This window comes from Peromyscus leucopus, chromosome 8b, assembly GCF_004664715.2.
Source record: "Peromyscus leucopus breed LL Stock chromosome 8b, UCI_PerLeu_2.1, whole genome shotgun sequence".
NCBI lineage: Eukaryota > Metazoa > Chordata > Mammalia > Rodentia > Cricetidae > Peromyscus > Peromyscus leucopus.
In genome coordinates, this window is record NC_051086.1 from 90,180,120 (window position 1) to 90,197,814 (window position 17,695).

Sequence of the window (17,695 nt, forward strand, 5' to 3'; positions counted from 1 at the left end):
CAATGACAGCTGGGGGGTGGGGACTGCCAGGCACACAGGTCTCTTCAACCTGCTTCCTCTCTGCCCTTCATTCTGGGGAGGATAATGGGTTGACAGCTTGAATACTGGGACCTTTTCTGCCCCCGCCAGGCTCCTGTCAATCGTGGTCTGAAAGATGGTGCTGAGGAGGAGAGAACTGAAGTTCCTGAGCAACAAAAGAAATAAAGCCACATCGACTACAGCTCAAAGGATAACAAAAACCGCGTCCAGATCAATATAAATGAATGAACAGGGGAAGAAGATGCCAACCATCCAAAACTCAGCCAAACTGATATGAGATCTTCTGCCCTGAGGAGAACACGACTTCCTAACCCTCGTGTGGCTGCACACCATTTGACTGTCTTTCAAACAGTAGGGTAGAGGGAGGGGACACTGTACAGAGGAGAACCGCACCAGACCATTTCCTCAGTTAGTGACCTAGGCCCACAGATACCCTGGTAAGATGGGAGAAGCTGGACCTGATGGTACAAGACTGCAGTCCTAGCTACTTGGGAGGCTGGGGCAGGACTGCCAAGTTTAAAGCCGGACCAGGTCACTCAGTGAGAGCCTGCCTCAAAATAAAAAGATAAAAAACGACAACAATAAATAAACCAACAAAAAAAACAAAGGAGGGCCTGGATGGAGCAGAGGTTGAGCACCTGCAAGTGCAAGGCCCTAGGTTCAATTCCCAGCACTGCCCACAAAAACCCAGCGAGAATGGCATCTTACTAACAGATTCCCACAGAGACACCGTACAAGATGCTTGACTGTCTGTCAGCTGGAGGGTGGCTCAGCCGAGTCCCAGCGCCTACATCAGGGTTTCTACACCATCTTCTGGACGTGCGTGTGTGTGTGTGTGTGTGTGTGTGTGTGTGTGTGTGTGTGTGTGAGCGCGCACACACATGCAAATAAGAGTACTAAAAATAGGGGTTGGGGATTTAGCTCAGTGGTAGAGCACTTGCCTAGCAAGTGCAAGGCCCTGGGTTCAGTCCTCAGCTTGGGGGTGGGGGAGACTAAAAATAAATCTAAGCTGGGCGTAGTGGTACATGGGAGGCAGAGGCAGGTGGATCTCTGTGAGTTCAAGACCAGCCAGGTCCACACAGAGACCCTGTCCTGAAAAACCAACAAATAAATAAAAAATTAATCTTAATTGAGATCAACGGAGCAGGCAGGTGAATCTCTCTGAGTTCGAGGTCAGCCTGGTCACAACCACTAGTAACTCTAGTCCCAAAGGATCTAAGGCCTCTTCTGGCCTCCAAGGGCACTAAGCATATAGTTGGCACACAGACATATATGCAGGCAAAACACCCATACACATACAATAAAATTAAAAAAAAGAAAAAGAGAGGCAGAGAGGGAAGGAGGGAAGGGGGGGGAAATTGTGAGTACACACACACACACACACACACACACACACACACACACACACAGTCAATGCTCTTTGCTCTGCCTTGCTGTCCACCTGCCGGCGCCTGCCTGGCCCGGCCAGCAGAGAATGGAGGCGTAGGTGTGTCAGGAGGGAGGCAGATGAGGAGGGGCTACTTTATTTCAGAACCAGGTACAAGAGCCTGTACTCCACCATCCCCCTCGAGGGCTCACTGGCGATAGCCTTAGGTCACCTTTGCTGTGGCTGTGGCTCCTCCGGGCTCCTCAGCTGTCAGGGGACCAAGAAACAAAGGGACAAGGAAACCAGGCCCAACCTCTCTGAAGTTCAGATGAGGTGGAGGTCACACTTTCCTGTCGGCCGGAGGACGATGCTCCACAGGGCTCCCACAGAGGCCGCAGAGCTAGCCTTGCTCTGATGTCCAGTATGCCATAGCAGAGGAAGCTGTCGGGCCACAGCAGCACACTGTCTGGTCGTCACTTGGGGGTTTCAGGGTGGCCACGAGGAGGCGTCAGACCAGGAGCTTGTCTAGTCCCCAGCTGCACTGGCTTCCTCTCCCCCGGATGTGACCAGATGCACCTAGAGCTTGTCTGGGGGCAGAGACTGCCAGCTCAAGGTGGATGTCCTGTCTCGAGGCAGCCCCCACTGGGATCACAGAAGAAGTCCTCGGGGAGCTCACTCAGAAGTCCATCCAGGTCATCTGCAGAGGGAAGTGGATGTGAGGAGACTCTGACAGCCACCGAGTTCCACAGAACTCAGATCTGGAGCCTGCCTACCCTCTAGAAGGGTTGGCTCCTCTGGGGCCGTGCGCCCAGGCCCATGGGTCTGAGACTGCCATGGTGGGTCTTGCCTTGTCTCCCCACAAACATGCACAGCAAACGGCAGGACACAATCCCTGGGCCATTCTAGCAGGAACGGGGATTCCTCACGCTTCAGTGGCTTCTTTCCTGTCTGTAGTGAGGAACAGGAAGGATCCTGAGGTTTCCTATTGCAACTTTCTTATTAGACGAGGGGTATGATTTAGGAAGGGCAGTTTATCAACCTAGGCTCTCAGCTGACGGTGGGAGGGAGCACCCCAATCCGGAGTGCCTGGGTGGACATGAAGAATGAAAGGCACAGTGGGGCACCCCTTTGATTCCAGCACTCCAGAGGCAGAGGCAGAGGCAGGCAGATCTGAGTTCAAGACCAGTCTGGTCTACATAGCAGTTCACAGAGAAACCTTGTCTTGGGGGTGGGAGAGGGGAGGGGATCATTCCAGGGCTGGCAAGATGGCCAGCAGGTGATCCCAGGACCTATACCGCAGGAGGACTGATTCCCACAGGTTGTCCTCTGACCTTCACAGCGTCACAGCATGCCTGGCTTCCCAACAGATAAAATGACAAGGAAGAGAGAGAAAGCGTTCCTGACCAAAGCTGTCAGATGTGGTGCTTATGGGGAGCTGGAGATGCTGCTGACGCTGGTAATCCTGAAGTTACATTCACTGCATGCTCATTCTGCCTCAACAACGCTTCTCAAGGCAGCTCAGGTGGCTGCTGGAATAAAACCCACTTTACTGAGAGACAGGCTCTAAAGAGGTGCGGCGACTGGCCCAAAGTGAGCTTACTCCCGCTCTACCTGTCGCCACTTCCAGGACTGCATATCCTCCCCCCCACCCCCACCCCAAGGCAGACTGTAAACTACACCCAGGAGCCCCGCTCCAGGTCTGGGCAGAGCTGCTGCTGGGAGGAAAAGGAGAAGGTAAATTGGGAGCATTTGAAGTTTAATTAAGGTGACGAGCACTTTGCTTACAGCAAGGAAAAAGTTGCCCAATGGGCTGGGCATGGCAGTGCTTGCCTTTAAGGCCGGCACTTGGAGGCTAAGGCAAAGGACTGCTGTGAGTTTGAGGCCAGCTAGGACTACATAGAAAACTCTTGTCTCAAAACCCAGAAGTTGCCCTGTGGCGCTGTGCTATGAAGGGGAGGAGCCGGGTGAAGGCTGGGCTCTCAGGAGACGACAGCAAGAATCATGTCTGTCTTCAGCCCTGTAGAGGGGTACAATGCGACATGAGCACCGTTCCACAGCCAGCTCTCCTCACTCGCTCTGGGACCACCAGCAGCTTCTTCAGACAGCAGTGGGGTCAGCAGCAGGCTCAGTTACAAGGAGAGAGTGCAGGATTCCAGACAACAAGACTCCAGCATGAGGGGCAGAGTCTCCCATGTGGGATCTAAACAAATGGGCTTTGTGGTTTACATATTGGTATACTGCGAATGTGGCTGGGGTGAGACCTCTACCCATAATCCTACTGCCTCCAGGCCAGGCAGGATTGAATTTCTGAAACCGAAAGCTAAGGAAGTGACTGGGACATGAGGGCTCCACCTGAGGGTAGCTCCAGTTGAGCCTCTCAGGTTTGTGTCCCCGTCCCTCTGGCTACGTGGATATGTGACTCCTTGGCCCTCCTTCTGCAGCCTCTGAGTGGGAAGTCTGCCTCCATGATCTGCTCATGAGGACCTGAAATAGGACACAAACTGGGCCATGCACTCAGGGGTTGGTGACGTTCCTTCGGCAGCCGAAGGTCCTGCCAGCAAACGGGGGAGCGATGGACCACACTCTGTGTGCTTCCTACGGCTTCTACCCACTGTCCCAAGAGTGTAACAGCTCTGAACCAGGCCTGCAGGCCTGCAGAAAAGACAGCCTCTGACCGCTGGAAACCGCTGGATCAGCCCACAGATGCACAGCGGGAGGTGTGAGGGGCAGCTGCGCAGAGGCACTCTTGCTGAGTGAGGCCAGAGGATGCTGAGGGCGTATGTGCCTTACCTGCCTCTGGGAGCTCTTCCTCAGGAGACACTGCTGAGTTCTGGGCTGTTCTGAGGCCCGGTGTGGGCTCTGCAGCCACATCAGGCTGGAGGTTTCCATGGAAGCTTCCTAGATCCTGAGGACAGTGGATCTGGTTACAAGTGCTCAATGTCGCTGGGCGGTGGTGGCACACGCCTTTAATCCCAGCACTTGGGAGGCAGAGGCAGGTGGATCTCTGTGAGTTCGAGGCCAGCCTGGTCTCCAAAGCGAGTTCCAGGAAAGGTGCAAAGCTACACAGAGAAACCCTGTCTCGAAAAACCAAAAAAAAAAAAAACAAAAAAAACAAGTGCTCAATGTCCCCAAAACCCCTGGGGTGGGGTTGCCTCTACCCAGATGACCTCAAAGGGAGGGCCTCTCAGAACAAAGATATGATAAGGGAATGGGGTGTGGGCCGGGATCACCCAGGCCCAAGCTGAGGGAGAGAGATGTTGAAACACCAAACACTCAAAACAGCAGATAACTAAACCAAAACAGACCTCTGGGCTGACCTTTCCAAATTCTATCAGTGCCTAATGTTGAGAGACTCTGTATAACCACCACAGAAGGTACAGAAGCCATTCGCCAGTGTGTTGAGGAGTTAGCCTGATAAAATTTTATTAAAAATAAGCTGTTATCAAGGACAGAGAAAATGCTCAGCGTTTAAGAGCACACGTTGCTCTTCTAGAGGACCCAGGTTCAATTCCTGGCACCTACATGGTGGCTCACAATCATCTGTAACTCCAGTTCCAGGAGTTCTTCCAGCTTCCACAGGCACCAAGAACACATAGTACACATAAATACACACAGGCGGACACAACACTCACACATAAAATAAACCGAATAAATCTTTAAAAAAAGAATCAAACAGAAAAACCCTACACATAACAAAAGGACGGACAAATTTTAAAGAGAAATGAGGTTATAGAGGTGGGGTGACCGTGAGGGCATACAAAAGGGTCCACAAAAGAGGAGGAAGTGTTAGTAGAACCAGAGATAAAGGGCCACAGTGACTGGAGGTCATCAAGTCAAACACTTGTTCCACAGATAGTGCAAAGCCAGGGGAAGGGACAGGGCTTGCCCAAGGTCATAGCAGAAAGTCTTCGCCAGAACTTGGACAAGACCCAGGTCTCCTGCCTTCCTCCAGGCCAGGATCCTAAGGGTGGAGTCAGCAGGATCCAGCCTGGGTAGACCTGCCCGGAGCTGTCTTCAGCTCCCACAAGACACCAAATGTTTGCCTCAGTTCCTAAAGGGTGCGCTCCAGCGCAAGCCCAGCAGAGGCAGAGACCAGGAGGGAAGTCTCAGAGCAAAGGCCAGCTGACCTGACAGGCCATTTGTACCCCCTGTTCTCAGTGCGGCCACCTGGCGCAGAGTCGACCCTCTCTCCTTTTCTGCCACCACCCCCAGGGTCCCTCGCCAGGTTCTCAGGTGACTCCTGACTTCTCAGATGATCAAGTCTGCCCGTAGACATTCAGGGATCACCTGGAAGCCAGCTGCTCCCTAGGTCCTGTTACTCAGCCTGCTGGCAGGCAGCTGGAACAGTGGCAGCGGATACTCATGTTCCCGAGGGCACCTCTTCACCTCAGGGAACTGCTCCCTTCACATCTTTGCCTCCAGGGATTCGGAGAGGAAGAAATGAAAGAAACCAGGCAGGAAAGCTCTGCCAGTCACCGTCTGTCTATCCTGACCCACTTACCTTGGGCGAGGGCTGAGGTGCCTTGAGGAAGTCCCCGTCCCCAGAATCTAGACTGTAAATATGGACCAGGTTGTTGGGTGTCACGTTGAGGTAATGGTTCCTGAGTGAAGGAGAGAACACTCCAATCTGGAATTAGGAAGGGCAGTCAGTGTCTGTAGGGTGCTACTGGATGACCACCAGGAACCAGCTTTCCTTTGGCTTCCTGTCCTCTGCACCAAGCTCACACTCACCCCTGCCTTGACCTTGGTGCTGACAGAACCACTTACCACCCCAGCACAACTCTCCATCCCCATTTATCCTTGATGATAGCCTGAGGCTTGCTCTCGGTCCCAGCAAACCAGGGCCTCGCTTCCCCTTGGTTGGCAATGGAGGGAAGTCAGCCAGCCAGGCGCAAGGACCCCCGGGGCTCCTCCCTGCAGCAGGTCCCTTCTGGAGCTCCCCTACCTGCTTCAGCAACAGCACCGAGCCAGGCTTCAGCTCACTCTGGTGTGTCTCCAGAAGCACCCTGTGAACTGTCCCAAGCATCTCTCCTGCAAAAACCACATGGCCTCCGTCTCAGGGTCAAGGGCAGAGCAAAGGGTCTGAGCTCCGGCTGGGAACTGGGCTGCTCATCTCTTGACCTCAGTGGAGGTCATTCATAAGACACCCAGGACTCGCTCCTTACCTGTGGGGTCCTTAAAAACCACGCTGGCATCCATTGTGCTCCGAGTCAGGGACTTGATCATCACTGCCATGTTGGGGACCTTGTTCCTGGGGAGCTGCTTGAGGGCTGCCTGCTTCCAAGAAGACACATTCGCTGAGCTAGCCATGTCCACATGTAACTCCCCATGGCAACCAGGGGATGGTAACAGCTTTCCTTTGGGGCAGGTCAAGGCAGGTGGAGGGGCACACTTCTGCTCCCTGTAGAGGCCCAGGCCAGCAGGTCCTTCTTTCTCTCTGAGGTGTCTTTCCTTTTGTATCCGTTTTTGTGGCTCACTCCATCATGGCAGGCCACAAGTGGAGATTTACTGACACATGTACCAACATGCATCTGTATATGAGAGACCACCACTCTCAATCCCTATCTCTCAATCTGGTATGCAGAGGATGCCCAACACTGCTCAGTACTGTGGAGGACAGTGTAAATATACAACCAAAGGGACTTCAAGCTGCCTTCTGGGGACAGGACTAGTCTAAGAGGGGGCAGACAGCCTCTTTCTGAGGTGGAGCAGGCAGTAGTCTCCATTCTCTAGACCCTTACCTTGCGCAGCACCATGACAATACTGTAGGTAGAGAGGAAGCAGGTGGGGTCTTGCTCATCCAGGCCCAGAGCAGATTTCATGGTGAGCCAGGGCCCTCGCCCAAAATCTTCTTCCACCGATCCCTGGGAACTAGCAACATTCTGGTACCACAGAGCAGAGGGGAGCCTGAATTAGTGCATCTACCTTGAGAAAGACCCTTGGCTGAGGCAGAGCAGGGAGGGAAACAGTGAGTTCCTAGGGTGGGGGTGGGGTGGGGGTATGCCTCTTAATTCCCATAATGAACAGAAAGTGGCATGTGACCTGGCTGCACCCCGCATCCGCCACTAAGCAGCCAGAACAGAATTACAATGAAGCAAAGGCTATCTATCCATCTTCTGTTTTTAAAGGTTTATTTATTTTACGGGTATATATATGGCCTGAGAGTATGTATGCACACACGTGCACGCAGGTGCTCACAAAGGCCAGAAGAGGGCGCTGGATTGTCTGCAGCTGGAGTTACAGGCCGGCATGAGCTACCTGGTGTGGATGCTGGGGGCAGAACAAAGGTTCAGCGCAAAAGCATCAAGGGCTCTTAACTGCTAAGCATGTCTAAGCCCCAGACATCTCCCTTAGAAGTTTCTGGAAGTCTTAGGAGTAGGGACTCTGTGTATATATTTATAGGCTTATAGAGCATCTTGGTCATTTTGATTCTAGTCTTTTTTTTTTTTTTCAAGACAGGGTTTCTCCAAGTAGTTTTGGTGCCTGTCCTAGATCTTTTGTTTGTTTGTTTGTTTGTTTTTCGAGACAGGGTTTCTCTGTGTAGCTTTGCACCTTTCCTGGAACTCACTTGGTAGCCCAGGCAGGTCTCGAACTCACAGTTGCCTGGCTCTGCCTCCTGAGTGCTGGGATTAAAGGCATGCGACACCATTGCCCCAGCCTGGATCTTACTCTGTAGACCATGCTGGCCTTGAACTCACTGAGATCCACCTGGCTCTGCCTCCTGAGTGCTGGGACTAAAAGCATGTACCACCGCTGCCCGGCCCAGTCATATTTTATTTGATGTCCCAAGTTTTTTTTTTTTTGTTTTCTGTTTTTGGCTCTCTTGGAATTTACTCTGTAGACCAGGCTGCCTCAAACTTGGAAACCACCTGCCCCTGCCTCCCAAGCACCACCATTACCTGGCTCTGTTTGTTTTTAGTAGATGTTTTTTTTTTCCCAAGGCAGGTTTCTCTGTGTAACAAGTAACAACCACGGTTGTCCTGAAACTTTGTAGACTGGGTTGGCCCCAAACTCACAGAGATCAGCCTGCTTCTGCCTCCCAAGTGCTGGGATTAAAGGTGTGCACCACCATTCCCAGGATGCCCCTGGTTTTAACCATTAGTTGTCTTATATCAACAATGGCTTTGAATCCAGACGACTACCACCAGGCTTGGATCTGAAGTGGACGGGCAGCCTCGGGGAGCTGCAGCACAAGGCAACACCGAGAGGATGAAAAGCAGAGGTGGGTCTGAAGATAGAGTCAGTCAGAGCCCCAGGAGGAGGGAAGCTGGGCCTACCCACTAAAAGGAAACCTTCTGGAGACAAGATGAGGGCGGATCTTCCCCAGCTCAGTTCCCAGAAACCCGAGAGGGTTCCCAAGATACCATCTCATAGGACGTAGTATACTCTCCTCCCTAGGGAACGAGGCAGCCAGGTGGGCCTATAGTTCTCAGATGGAAGAGAAGGCTGAGCCATGGCAGCAGCACAGGCCTCATTCTAGGTCTGTAAAACTGCTGCCTCCCCAGCTGCTTTTCCACCTGCCCTTCGGTGTAGGCCTGGCAGCATCAACTGAGGCACGCAAGGTGCCCCTCACTTTCGGATGTCGCCCAACAAGTGGAGATTCACATAGAAGAAGTTACCTCAGTCTGGAGTTTAGCCAGAGCACCATGAGTCGGAGTCTGGGGTGTGGAAACCATGATCTCCTCCAAATTCTTCCCGCTCTGCTAAGGGGGAAGAGAAGGCGAGAGCAAGCTCAGCAGCTGCTATTTACAAGTACAGCATCTTGTCGGGGTTACATAATGAGTTCAGGAAACCATCAAGGGCAATTAGCACACTGACATCGCTCCTAACGCAGTCTCAGGAGCCTCATTGGGAGCTTTAAAAAGACACTTTGGGGATCAGTTTGGGGATGTAAGGAAACTGGAGCTGGTCCAGAAGCAAGGCCCGGCGCTGCCTGAAGGGGGCAGTGACCCACACAGTGGAGTCTGTGATGAGTTGCTGAGCAGCCTTCCCAGAGGCCCTTTTCAGGAAAGAGCAGACCACCCCGCTGGGTTTCTCTTGAAGGGCCAGGAAGAACAAGCAAGGAGAGGGACTGTGGACTCCCCATCAGAAAGAAACCCACACAGCCAGAGCAAAGCTTCCGCGCCCGCTACCCGGCTCAAACTCGAGTCTCGATTGAGGGATGCACCACCCCTTACATATAAACCCTGCAGGGCTGCTTCACTTCCAACCCCGGCTTCCTCAGGCTGGCCCCCAACACCAACCACAGTGAAGTGTTTTGTGATCTCTGGAGTACCTGCTCTTCAGCCTGTCTTCCCATCGCTGGACCAACCCCCAAGCACAGTCCCCGCCCGCCCCTTTACCCTCCTGGTCACCTACCCGAGGCAGAGCCAAGCCAAGACCCTTGGTGCAGGAGCACTCACCCACCTTCTTCTCCCACCACACCGCAGGTTTAGTCTCAGCCCTAAATCAACTGCCCAGTATCTGCCTCTGGGCTAACACGAGTGAGAAAACATCCTATCACGGCTGGCAAACAACAGACTCGCAAGCACTATTTCCCAGGTGGATTTTTTTTTTAAGGACGTTTAGTTTGGCTTACAGGGGACACTTGACCACGGCAGGGAAGTCACAGTGACAAGAGCCTGAGGCAGCTGGTCACGCTACTCCCCACCAGGAAGCAGTGGGTCATAAATGCCAGTGCTACTTTCCTTTTGTTCAGTCCAGGACCCCGTCCCAGGGGCTCCCCACCTCAGTGAATCTAACTCAGGAAACCCTTATAGTCAAGCCGGTCCCCACCCGGAAGTGCTGGGGCTGGAACTGGGGGCTGTGTGTCCGCGAGGTAAGCGCTGGACCTCCAAGCCACCCCTTTTTCCCTCCCCCTTCTGACTTTCACAGCTTTGTGAACCTATTTTTTTACATGTGTGTGTGTGTGTGTGTGTGTGTGTGTGCGCGCGCGTGCGCGCGCGCGCCTGTGCACACATGTGGAGGCCAGAGGACCACCTCAGATATACTCCTAGGGAGACCTGAGGTAGCATTTACCTCGTTTTTTTTTACTTTTTACAATTATTTACTATTTTATTGTATGGCTGTTTTGCCTGCATCTAAGTGTGTGCCTGGTGCTCACAGAGGTGAGAAAAGAGGGGTCAGCTCCCCTGGGATTGGAGTTACAGACAGGACAGCTGTGAACCACCATGAGGAGGCTGGAATTGAACCCAGGTCCTCTGTAAGAACAGCAAGTGCTCTTAACCTCTGAGCCATCGCTCCAGCCCTCACTTTGTTTTTTGAGGCAGGGTCTCTCACTGTCTTAGAGCTTCTCCAGTAAGCTAGGCTGCTTGGTCAGTGAACCCCAGGAGACTTCATTTCCTCGCCAGAGTGAGGACTACAGCATGTGTCTCCATGCCGGTTTTGTCCTGTTTTTCACGTGGGCTCTGCAGCTCAGGCTCGCACAGGGAGCAGTGATGCACAGTGATGCACAGTGATGCACAGTGATGCACAGTGATGCCCAGTGATGCCCAGTGATGCACAGTGATGCACAGTGAACAGTGATGCACAGTGATGCACAGTGATGCACAGTGATGCACAGTGATGCACAGTGATGCACAGTGATGCACAGTGATGCACAGTGATGCACAGTGATGCACAGTGATGCACAGTGATGCACAGTGATGCACAGTGATGCACAGTGATGCACAGTGAACAGTGATGCACAGGGAGCAGTGATGCACAGTGATGCACAGTGATGCACAGGGAGCAGTGATGCACAGTGATGCACAGTGATGCACAGGGATGCACAGTGATGCACAGTGATGCACAGTGATGCACAGGGAGCAGTGATGCACAGTGATGCACAGTGATGCACAGTGATGCACAGTGATGCACAGGGAACAGTGATGCACAGTGATGCACAGTGATGCACCAGCTGAACCATCCCTCCAGGCTGCAAACGCTTCCTCCCGCTTCTTCCTGCCGGTCTCTTGGCCGTGAAGACAGCCTAAGACTGGACCACTGTTTCCTTCCTTCCCTGGATCCCAGTGTCCTGGAAACCTGGTCACTCACCTGGTGAGGCAGAAGTCCTGCAGGGCCAGGGAAGCGGCGGGTTTTAGCTCGAACGGAGGAGCGGGAGGGCTGCTGGGGTGTCCGGTTGGTAGCAGTGACCAGTTGAACCAGGTGGTTGGTGACTACAGGTGTCTGCAGAGTTGGCTGAGCAACTCTCGGGGTGCTGACAGGAGAGTCAACCGAAGACACGGGGGCTCGGGATGGCAAGGGTCCCCGAGGAAACGCTGTAGGGCTGCAGTGAGGACGTCCAAGTCCAGGAAAACGGGGTGTGCCCTTTGACCAAGCTCTGGGAGACTGAAATGGCTGACCAGGCGAATGATTCTGTGGGCTGTTTTGAATGGGTCTCCCAGCTACTTGGTGGGGCTGAGGTGCAGGGACAGGGGAGTCTCTTCGATGGGAAGGGGAAACTGCTGAGGCAGATGGGAGAGGAAGGCTGCCTTCGGCTCGAGGTCTCAAGGAAGGCCCTGGATTCCTACAGCGGATAATGGGCCCCTTCTGGAAAGATCCACTCAGGTCAGCCACTCTGGCCTTTTTTGCCAGTTGTGGTTCCTCATGGTGCTGAGCAGGTAGGATATGCGTGGCTCTACCGTCAACTCCAAGTTCTGGCTCCAAGCCATCTCCCTCCAGCTCCATGCTTGCCAAGGCCTTGTCAAACTCATCTTGGTCGGGTGCCTCAAAGCCACCAAAGCCCTGCTGATGGCTCCCAAAGATAAGGCCAGAGTGTGCGGCTGAGGCCTGGGGTCCCGGTGACTCCTGGAGCACTTTTCTTAGAGTTGTTCTCTGCTGATTGCCCATGCTGCTGCTAGAGACCGAGACGGGTCTTAGGGACACTGCTCCTGAACAAAGTGGATCCCTGACAGTCTGGGGTATGCTGGGAGTAGGGAGACAGAGTCCTGGGCCTGCCCGGCTCGAAGAAGTGGGGTGTGGTGGCAAGGGTCTTGAGGATCGTGCCTGCAGAGTCTCGGGTGGTCTGGAAGAAACAGGTGTCGGGTGCCCAGCATTCCCAGGCAGTGCACCAGCGAAGTGGTTCTCTGCATTCTCCAAAGCAGATAAGAAGTCCTACAAAGAAACAGAGAAAGCAGGCCTGTTGTCAGGGTTTTGCTTGGTTGGTTTTTTCGAGACAGGGTTTCTCTGTGTAGTTTTGGTGCCTTTCCTGGATCTCACTCTGTAGACCAGGCTGGCCTTGAACTCAAGAGATCCGCCTGGCTCTGTCTCCCAGAGTGCTGGGATCAAAGTCGTGCACCCACCCCCCCACCCCCCGCTGATTGTTTTTGAGACAGTATCTCACTTAGCTCAGACTGGCCTTGTAGAACTTGCTATGTAGCTGAGGATGACCTTGAACTCCTGACTCTCTGTCTCCATCTACCCAAGTGAAGATATTATAGGACAGTGCTACCACATTTGGCAGGGTCTTTGCATCTGGAAACTTAAAACTGCTTCCAAAAAATAAATAAAAATAAAAAGTTCTCCTTTTACTGTTTAAGCATATAGTGTGTGTGTGTGTGTGTGTGTGTGTGTGTGTGTGCAGATACACACACAAGAACCCAAGACACGAAAGACAATGATGACATTTCTCACGGCCTCTGATCCTCCTAGGAGCCAGTGGGTCACCTGGCTCCTGTCAGAAGGCTACAGGTCCAGGTGGTTACTCTTCCGTCTCCAGGAGGCCTACTGGGAAAGCAACAGGAAAGGTAGGCACTCCACAAGGTCACATACTTGTGTGAAGGAAACTGGCTAGTGTTCAGTCAGGGCAGTGGGGAGCTACCCAGCCGGCCTGCAGCCTGTCCTTAGTACATTCCCTGCCTCCACCACGCACACTCACACCCACAGTCTTCAGTAAGACAGAGAGCCCCTGGATCCAGCCAAACAGACACAAGTTAAATATAGCTTCTCAGGCAAGTTAAATTAAGTATGGATTGCATTTGGGAAGCAAGGTGAGATTGCCACCTTCCAGAGCAACAGACCTGTTCTGAGGGTGTTTTGAGTCAGAACTGCTGATTAAGTGACAGGAAGGTGCTATCCACCCCCAGCCCTGCTGCGGCTCTGAGTGTCTGGGCTAGGGAGAGGTTTTCACTGCTTTAGATATCATCAAGAGTGCCACACTCCAGCCACACCATCTTAGGACCACAGTGACAACAATGATCATAATGGAGGATTCTGACCACCCTGAGGACTGATGGTCCCCTTTCTTCCCACAGAGCTGACACTCAGCTGTAACATCATTTGCCTTGGGAAGTGAGAAAGGGACCAGTCTGCCATTTTCAAGGAACGAAAATGTGAACAGTCAGAATCATTCCCCCAATTCCAGTATGACCCTGGCTGCTCTACTGTCACTTGTGATGACCCGAGAGGGTCATTTCAGTTCCTCTTCAGCCTCTAATGACACATCCAACACCGAAGTTAAAGACAGGGACACACCTTGACAAAGCTGGCAGTGTTGGGTGTGATGGTCCACTCTTACAATCCCAGCAACGAAGACTGGAGACGGGAGGATCAGGAGCTCAATGTCCTCCTCAGCGACACAGTAATTTGGGGTCAGCCCAAGCTAACTGAGACTGTCTCATTAAAAACAAAACAGAATGCCAGCAGTGGTGGCGCACACCTTTAATCCCAGCACTCGGGGGGCAGAGCCAGGAGGATCTCTGTGAGTTTGAGGCCAGCCTGGTCTAGAGAGCGGAGATCCAGGACAGACATCAAAACTACACAGAGAAAACACCTCTATCGTGAAAAACAAAACAAAAACAAAAACAACAAACAAAACAGAAGCCAGGAAGTGGTGGTGCACACCTTTAATCCTAGCACTCGGGTGGCAGAGGCAGGTGGATCTCTGAGTTCAAGGCCAGCCTGGTCTACAGAGCTAGTTCTAAAACTGCTAGGGACACACACACACACACACACACACACACACACACACACACACACACACACACACACACGGACGGACACACACACGGACGGACACGGACATGGACACATATACATAATACATACATACAATTAAAAAAAAGAAGAAGAACCTGAGACTTGGACTGGTCAAGAGCTACAGCTAGAACGCACTTGGGCCCTTATCCCTACATCATTTGTTTAGGAGACGAACTGAGAACCAAAAGGTGGCTCCTGCTGCATGCAATAGTGTGAGCTTTTAACCCCAGCAAGCAACCAGGAAGCAGAGGCAGGCAGATCAAGGTAGAAGTGTCCACGTCCTAGTCCTAGATGAAACCATATCTGCTGGTTCTGAGCATGAAGACAGTTTACAGAGACTAGTCTGGCAGTCTCGGAATTGCACTTTAAAATACCTCTGTAGTACAGTGTCACACGCCTATAATCCCAGCACTCCAGAGGTTGAGGCAGGATGGTTTCAAATTCAAGTCTTTACTACACAGAGACCCCGTCTCTAAACAAACAACAAACAAACAACAAACCCAGAAATATCTCTTCGGGAAGGGTGAGGATGGGACTCGATGGTTTGATCACTAGTACCATGAAAGGTTCCTGTTGGAAATGGCCTAGGAAGGCCAGAGAACAAAGAAATTTGCACTGGTTCACATGGCCAGTAAGTGAATTATTGAAATTCCCCTGCCAGAACTCTCATTTAATTGGCATGGGGTAAAGCTTACACAAGAAGTCCAATATGCTGACTTTGTATCTCATTTAATTTCTTATCTTCTGGGAAGGATGTGTAAGGTAAAACAATGTCCTTCACAGCAGAGAAGAGAGGCGGTGGGAGGCTAGAAAGTAATCTGCCACGGTTCACATGCCAGCCGGTGCCCTCGGGTCTCGGGTCACCCAGCTAACTGTGCTGCCTCCTCCCCGACTCTGGCTCTCTATAAACTCTTCCCACTTCAGGTATGCTATTATAAAAGAGAGTGAAATCACCCTCAAGACAGCTCCCAGAAAGGTCCTTATAATTAAAGACATGACAGTTACAATTAGGGAGCTAATTGTTTTTTTGTTTTCTTTTTTTTTGAGACAGGATCTCACGTGGCCCAGAATAGCTTTGAATGCTCTATGTAGCAGAGATGACCTTGAACTTCTGCTCTGTTTGCCTCCACCTCTCAAATGCTGGAATTACGGGTTCACTGGTTTTCTTCAGCGCTTGGGGACTGAGGCCAGGGCTTCAAGATGAGCACGCACCTGCACCCACTCGCCCACACTCCCAGCCCTTTTGTTTTGTTTTCTTTGGTTTTTTTTTAGACAGAGTCTCTCTACAGGGCCCTGTCCTGGAACTCACTATGTAGACCAGGCTGGCCTCAAACTCACAGAGATCCTCTTGCCTATGGCTCCCAAGAGCTAGGATTAAGGTATGCACTACCACACCTGGTTTGTTTTGTTTTTAAGGCAGTTAAATATAGCCTAGGGGTAGTGGCACTTTAATCCCAGCATTTGGGAGACAGAGGCAGAGGCATAAGATCTCAGCAAGTTGAGGCCAGCCTGGGCTAGAGCGAGATCCAGGACAGCCAGAGCTACACATAGAAACCCTGTCTCGAAAACCAAACCAACAAAAATCCCCAACAAGTTAAATATGTTGTTGTTGCTTAGACAGTCTGTATATAGCCGAGGCTGGCCTTGGGTTCATTATCTTCCTGCTTCAGCTCCTGAGTACTGAAACTATAAGCATATAGCACCAGTTTGTTATTTACATCCCCCAGCCTCTCACAGATAAAAAGACAAGAGACATATCCACTGACGGGATTGCTCCCAATGTTCTGAACCTGGGTGTTTCCATTGCAGGGCTTCTTTGCAACCTCTGATCACCAACATTTCCCTACCTCATCTTCAAACTCCTCTTCCACAGCAAACAGCTTCCGAAAACTACAGGTCTGAAATGGAAAACAAAGCAATTCAGGCTGGAGGAGAAACACTGCAAGAACATTCTGTATTTATCATCTTTCCCCCTCAGCTCTAACAAGACTATCAAGTGTACTGTTTTCCTATTTTTTTTCTTCATTTGTTTGCTTTTGATTTGGCTAGTACTGGAGGAGGAAAGAGAGAAGAAATTTGATCGATTTAGGTAAAGACTTAAAAAAATACTTTCGTGTAAAAAAATATAATCATCTATGTGAATTACTCTTAGAAAGGGGGGATGGGAAAAGAAAGACAACTGCCCAGGGAAGCAAAGGCAGATCTTCAGGGTCAGCACTGGGCACAGGCCACTGAGGTTTCTTGTTTTGAGACAGAGGATCTCAACTAGCCCAAGCTGGCCTTGAATCCATTATGTTGATGAAAGTAATTTTCAACTCATAAAAATACTTATTTAGTGGGGGCACCACTGTGTGGGTGTAGGGGTCAGAAGACAATTTTCGGGAGTCAGTTCCTTCCTGTGATCTAGGGATGGAACTCAGGCCATCAGAGGAAATTACTCTTTCCTGTTCAGCCATCTCCCCAGGGCCTGACCTTGAACTCGATCCTTTCTTTTCCCAAGGGATGGGATTACATGCCTGCACCACCTCTGGAAGTCAGGCCTGAAGATTTTGCAACAACATCCCAGGTTTGTCCAACACAAGAAACTACCATAAATCCTAGCATGGAGCCCTGGTTTCTGAGAATCAAGCCACCGGTTTCTTTCTACACAAGTCCAAAGGCCAAAAGCTAAGTTCCCAAGAGGGTGGGGGATGTCCTAGTCTTTCTGGCCAGAAGGTTCAGACGAATGTCAAACCCATAGCCAGGGGTTTGGTGGGACGGAGGGAGGATGCGAGGGTCTCGAAGGTTGGGGAGGCAGTGACGTTTGACGACACAGGGATTGATGACTATTTCTCCAAAGAGAGAAAGAAAGTAACTAGAGGAGAAGGAAGGAGGTGTGTGCTTGAGTGTCCGCAGGGGGAGGGTCCTTTCACAAGGTCTCCTGCGCGTGCGTGCCCTTCCGGACTAGAACCCAGGTCTGCAGACTACAAGCAGCCCCTCCCAGACAGACCCCATCCGAGCAGATTCACCGAGCACCGAGCCCAAACTTGGAGTCTGGCTGCCCCGCAGGTGGGACCCCCCACCCCCACCCCCGAGACGGCGGGGGCGCGGCATTACCATAGCGACGGCCCAGCTCGGGCGGGTGGCTTGGCCCGGCCGAATCAGACTCAAGGGGTTCACCTCCAAGTCGACCCAGATGTGTGCGGCCGACCGTCCACCCGAAGCAGGGTCTGAGAGAAGCCTCTTTAAGACCACGCCGAAGCTGAGAGAGTCGCCCAGCGATTAAGGGCGTGCGCCCGGGGCGGCATTCGAAGCCGCCGCCATAACAGTGGCCCCGCCCTCTTAAAGGAGAGG

The 17,695-nt window shown here is 52.0% G+C and overlaps 1 protein-coding gene across 2 annotated transcripts; it reads right to left on the reverse strand.

Moving 5' to 3' along the window:
- Positions 1–1,540: 1,540 nt before the first annotated feature.
- Hrob (homologous recombination factor with OB-fold) lies at positions 1,541–17,695 on the reverse strand. 2 transcript variants are annotated; one of them, XM_037201081.1, is made up of 10 exons: positions 17,459–17,695; positions 16,210–16,260; positions 11,441–12,499; positions 9,025–9,105; positions 7,147–7,287; positions 6,571–6,679; positions 6,351–6,436; positions 5,907–6,032; positions 4,196–4,310; positions 1,541–2,102 (listed from the first exon to the last, which is right to left on the reverse strand). In XM_037201081.1, exons 1-10 carry the CDS (start codon positions 17,459–17,461, stop codon positions 2,014–2,016), a joined length of 1,860 nt encoding a protein of 619 aa, XP_037056976.1. In that variant the 5' UTR covers positions 17,462–17,695; the 3' UTR covers positions 1,541–2,013. The 2 variants fall into 2 exon arrangements, with proteins under 2 accessions (XP_037056976.1, XP_028738365.1); XM_028882532.2 differs by having other exon boundaries at positions 9,025–9,108.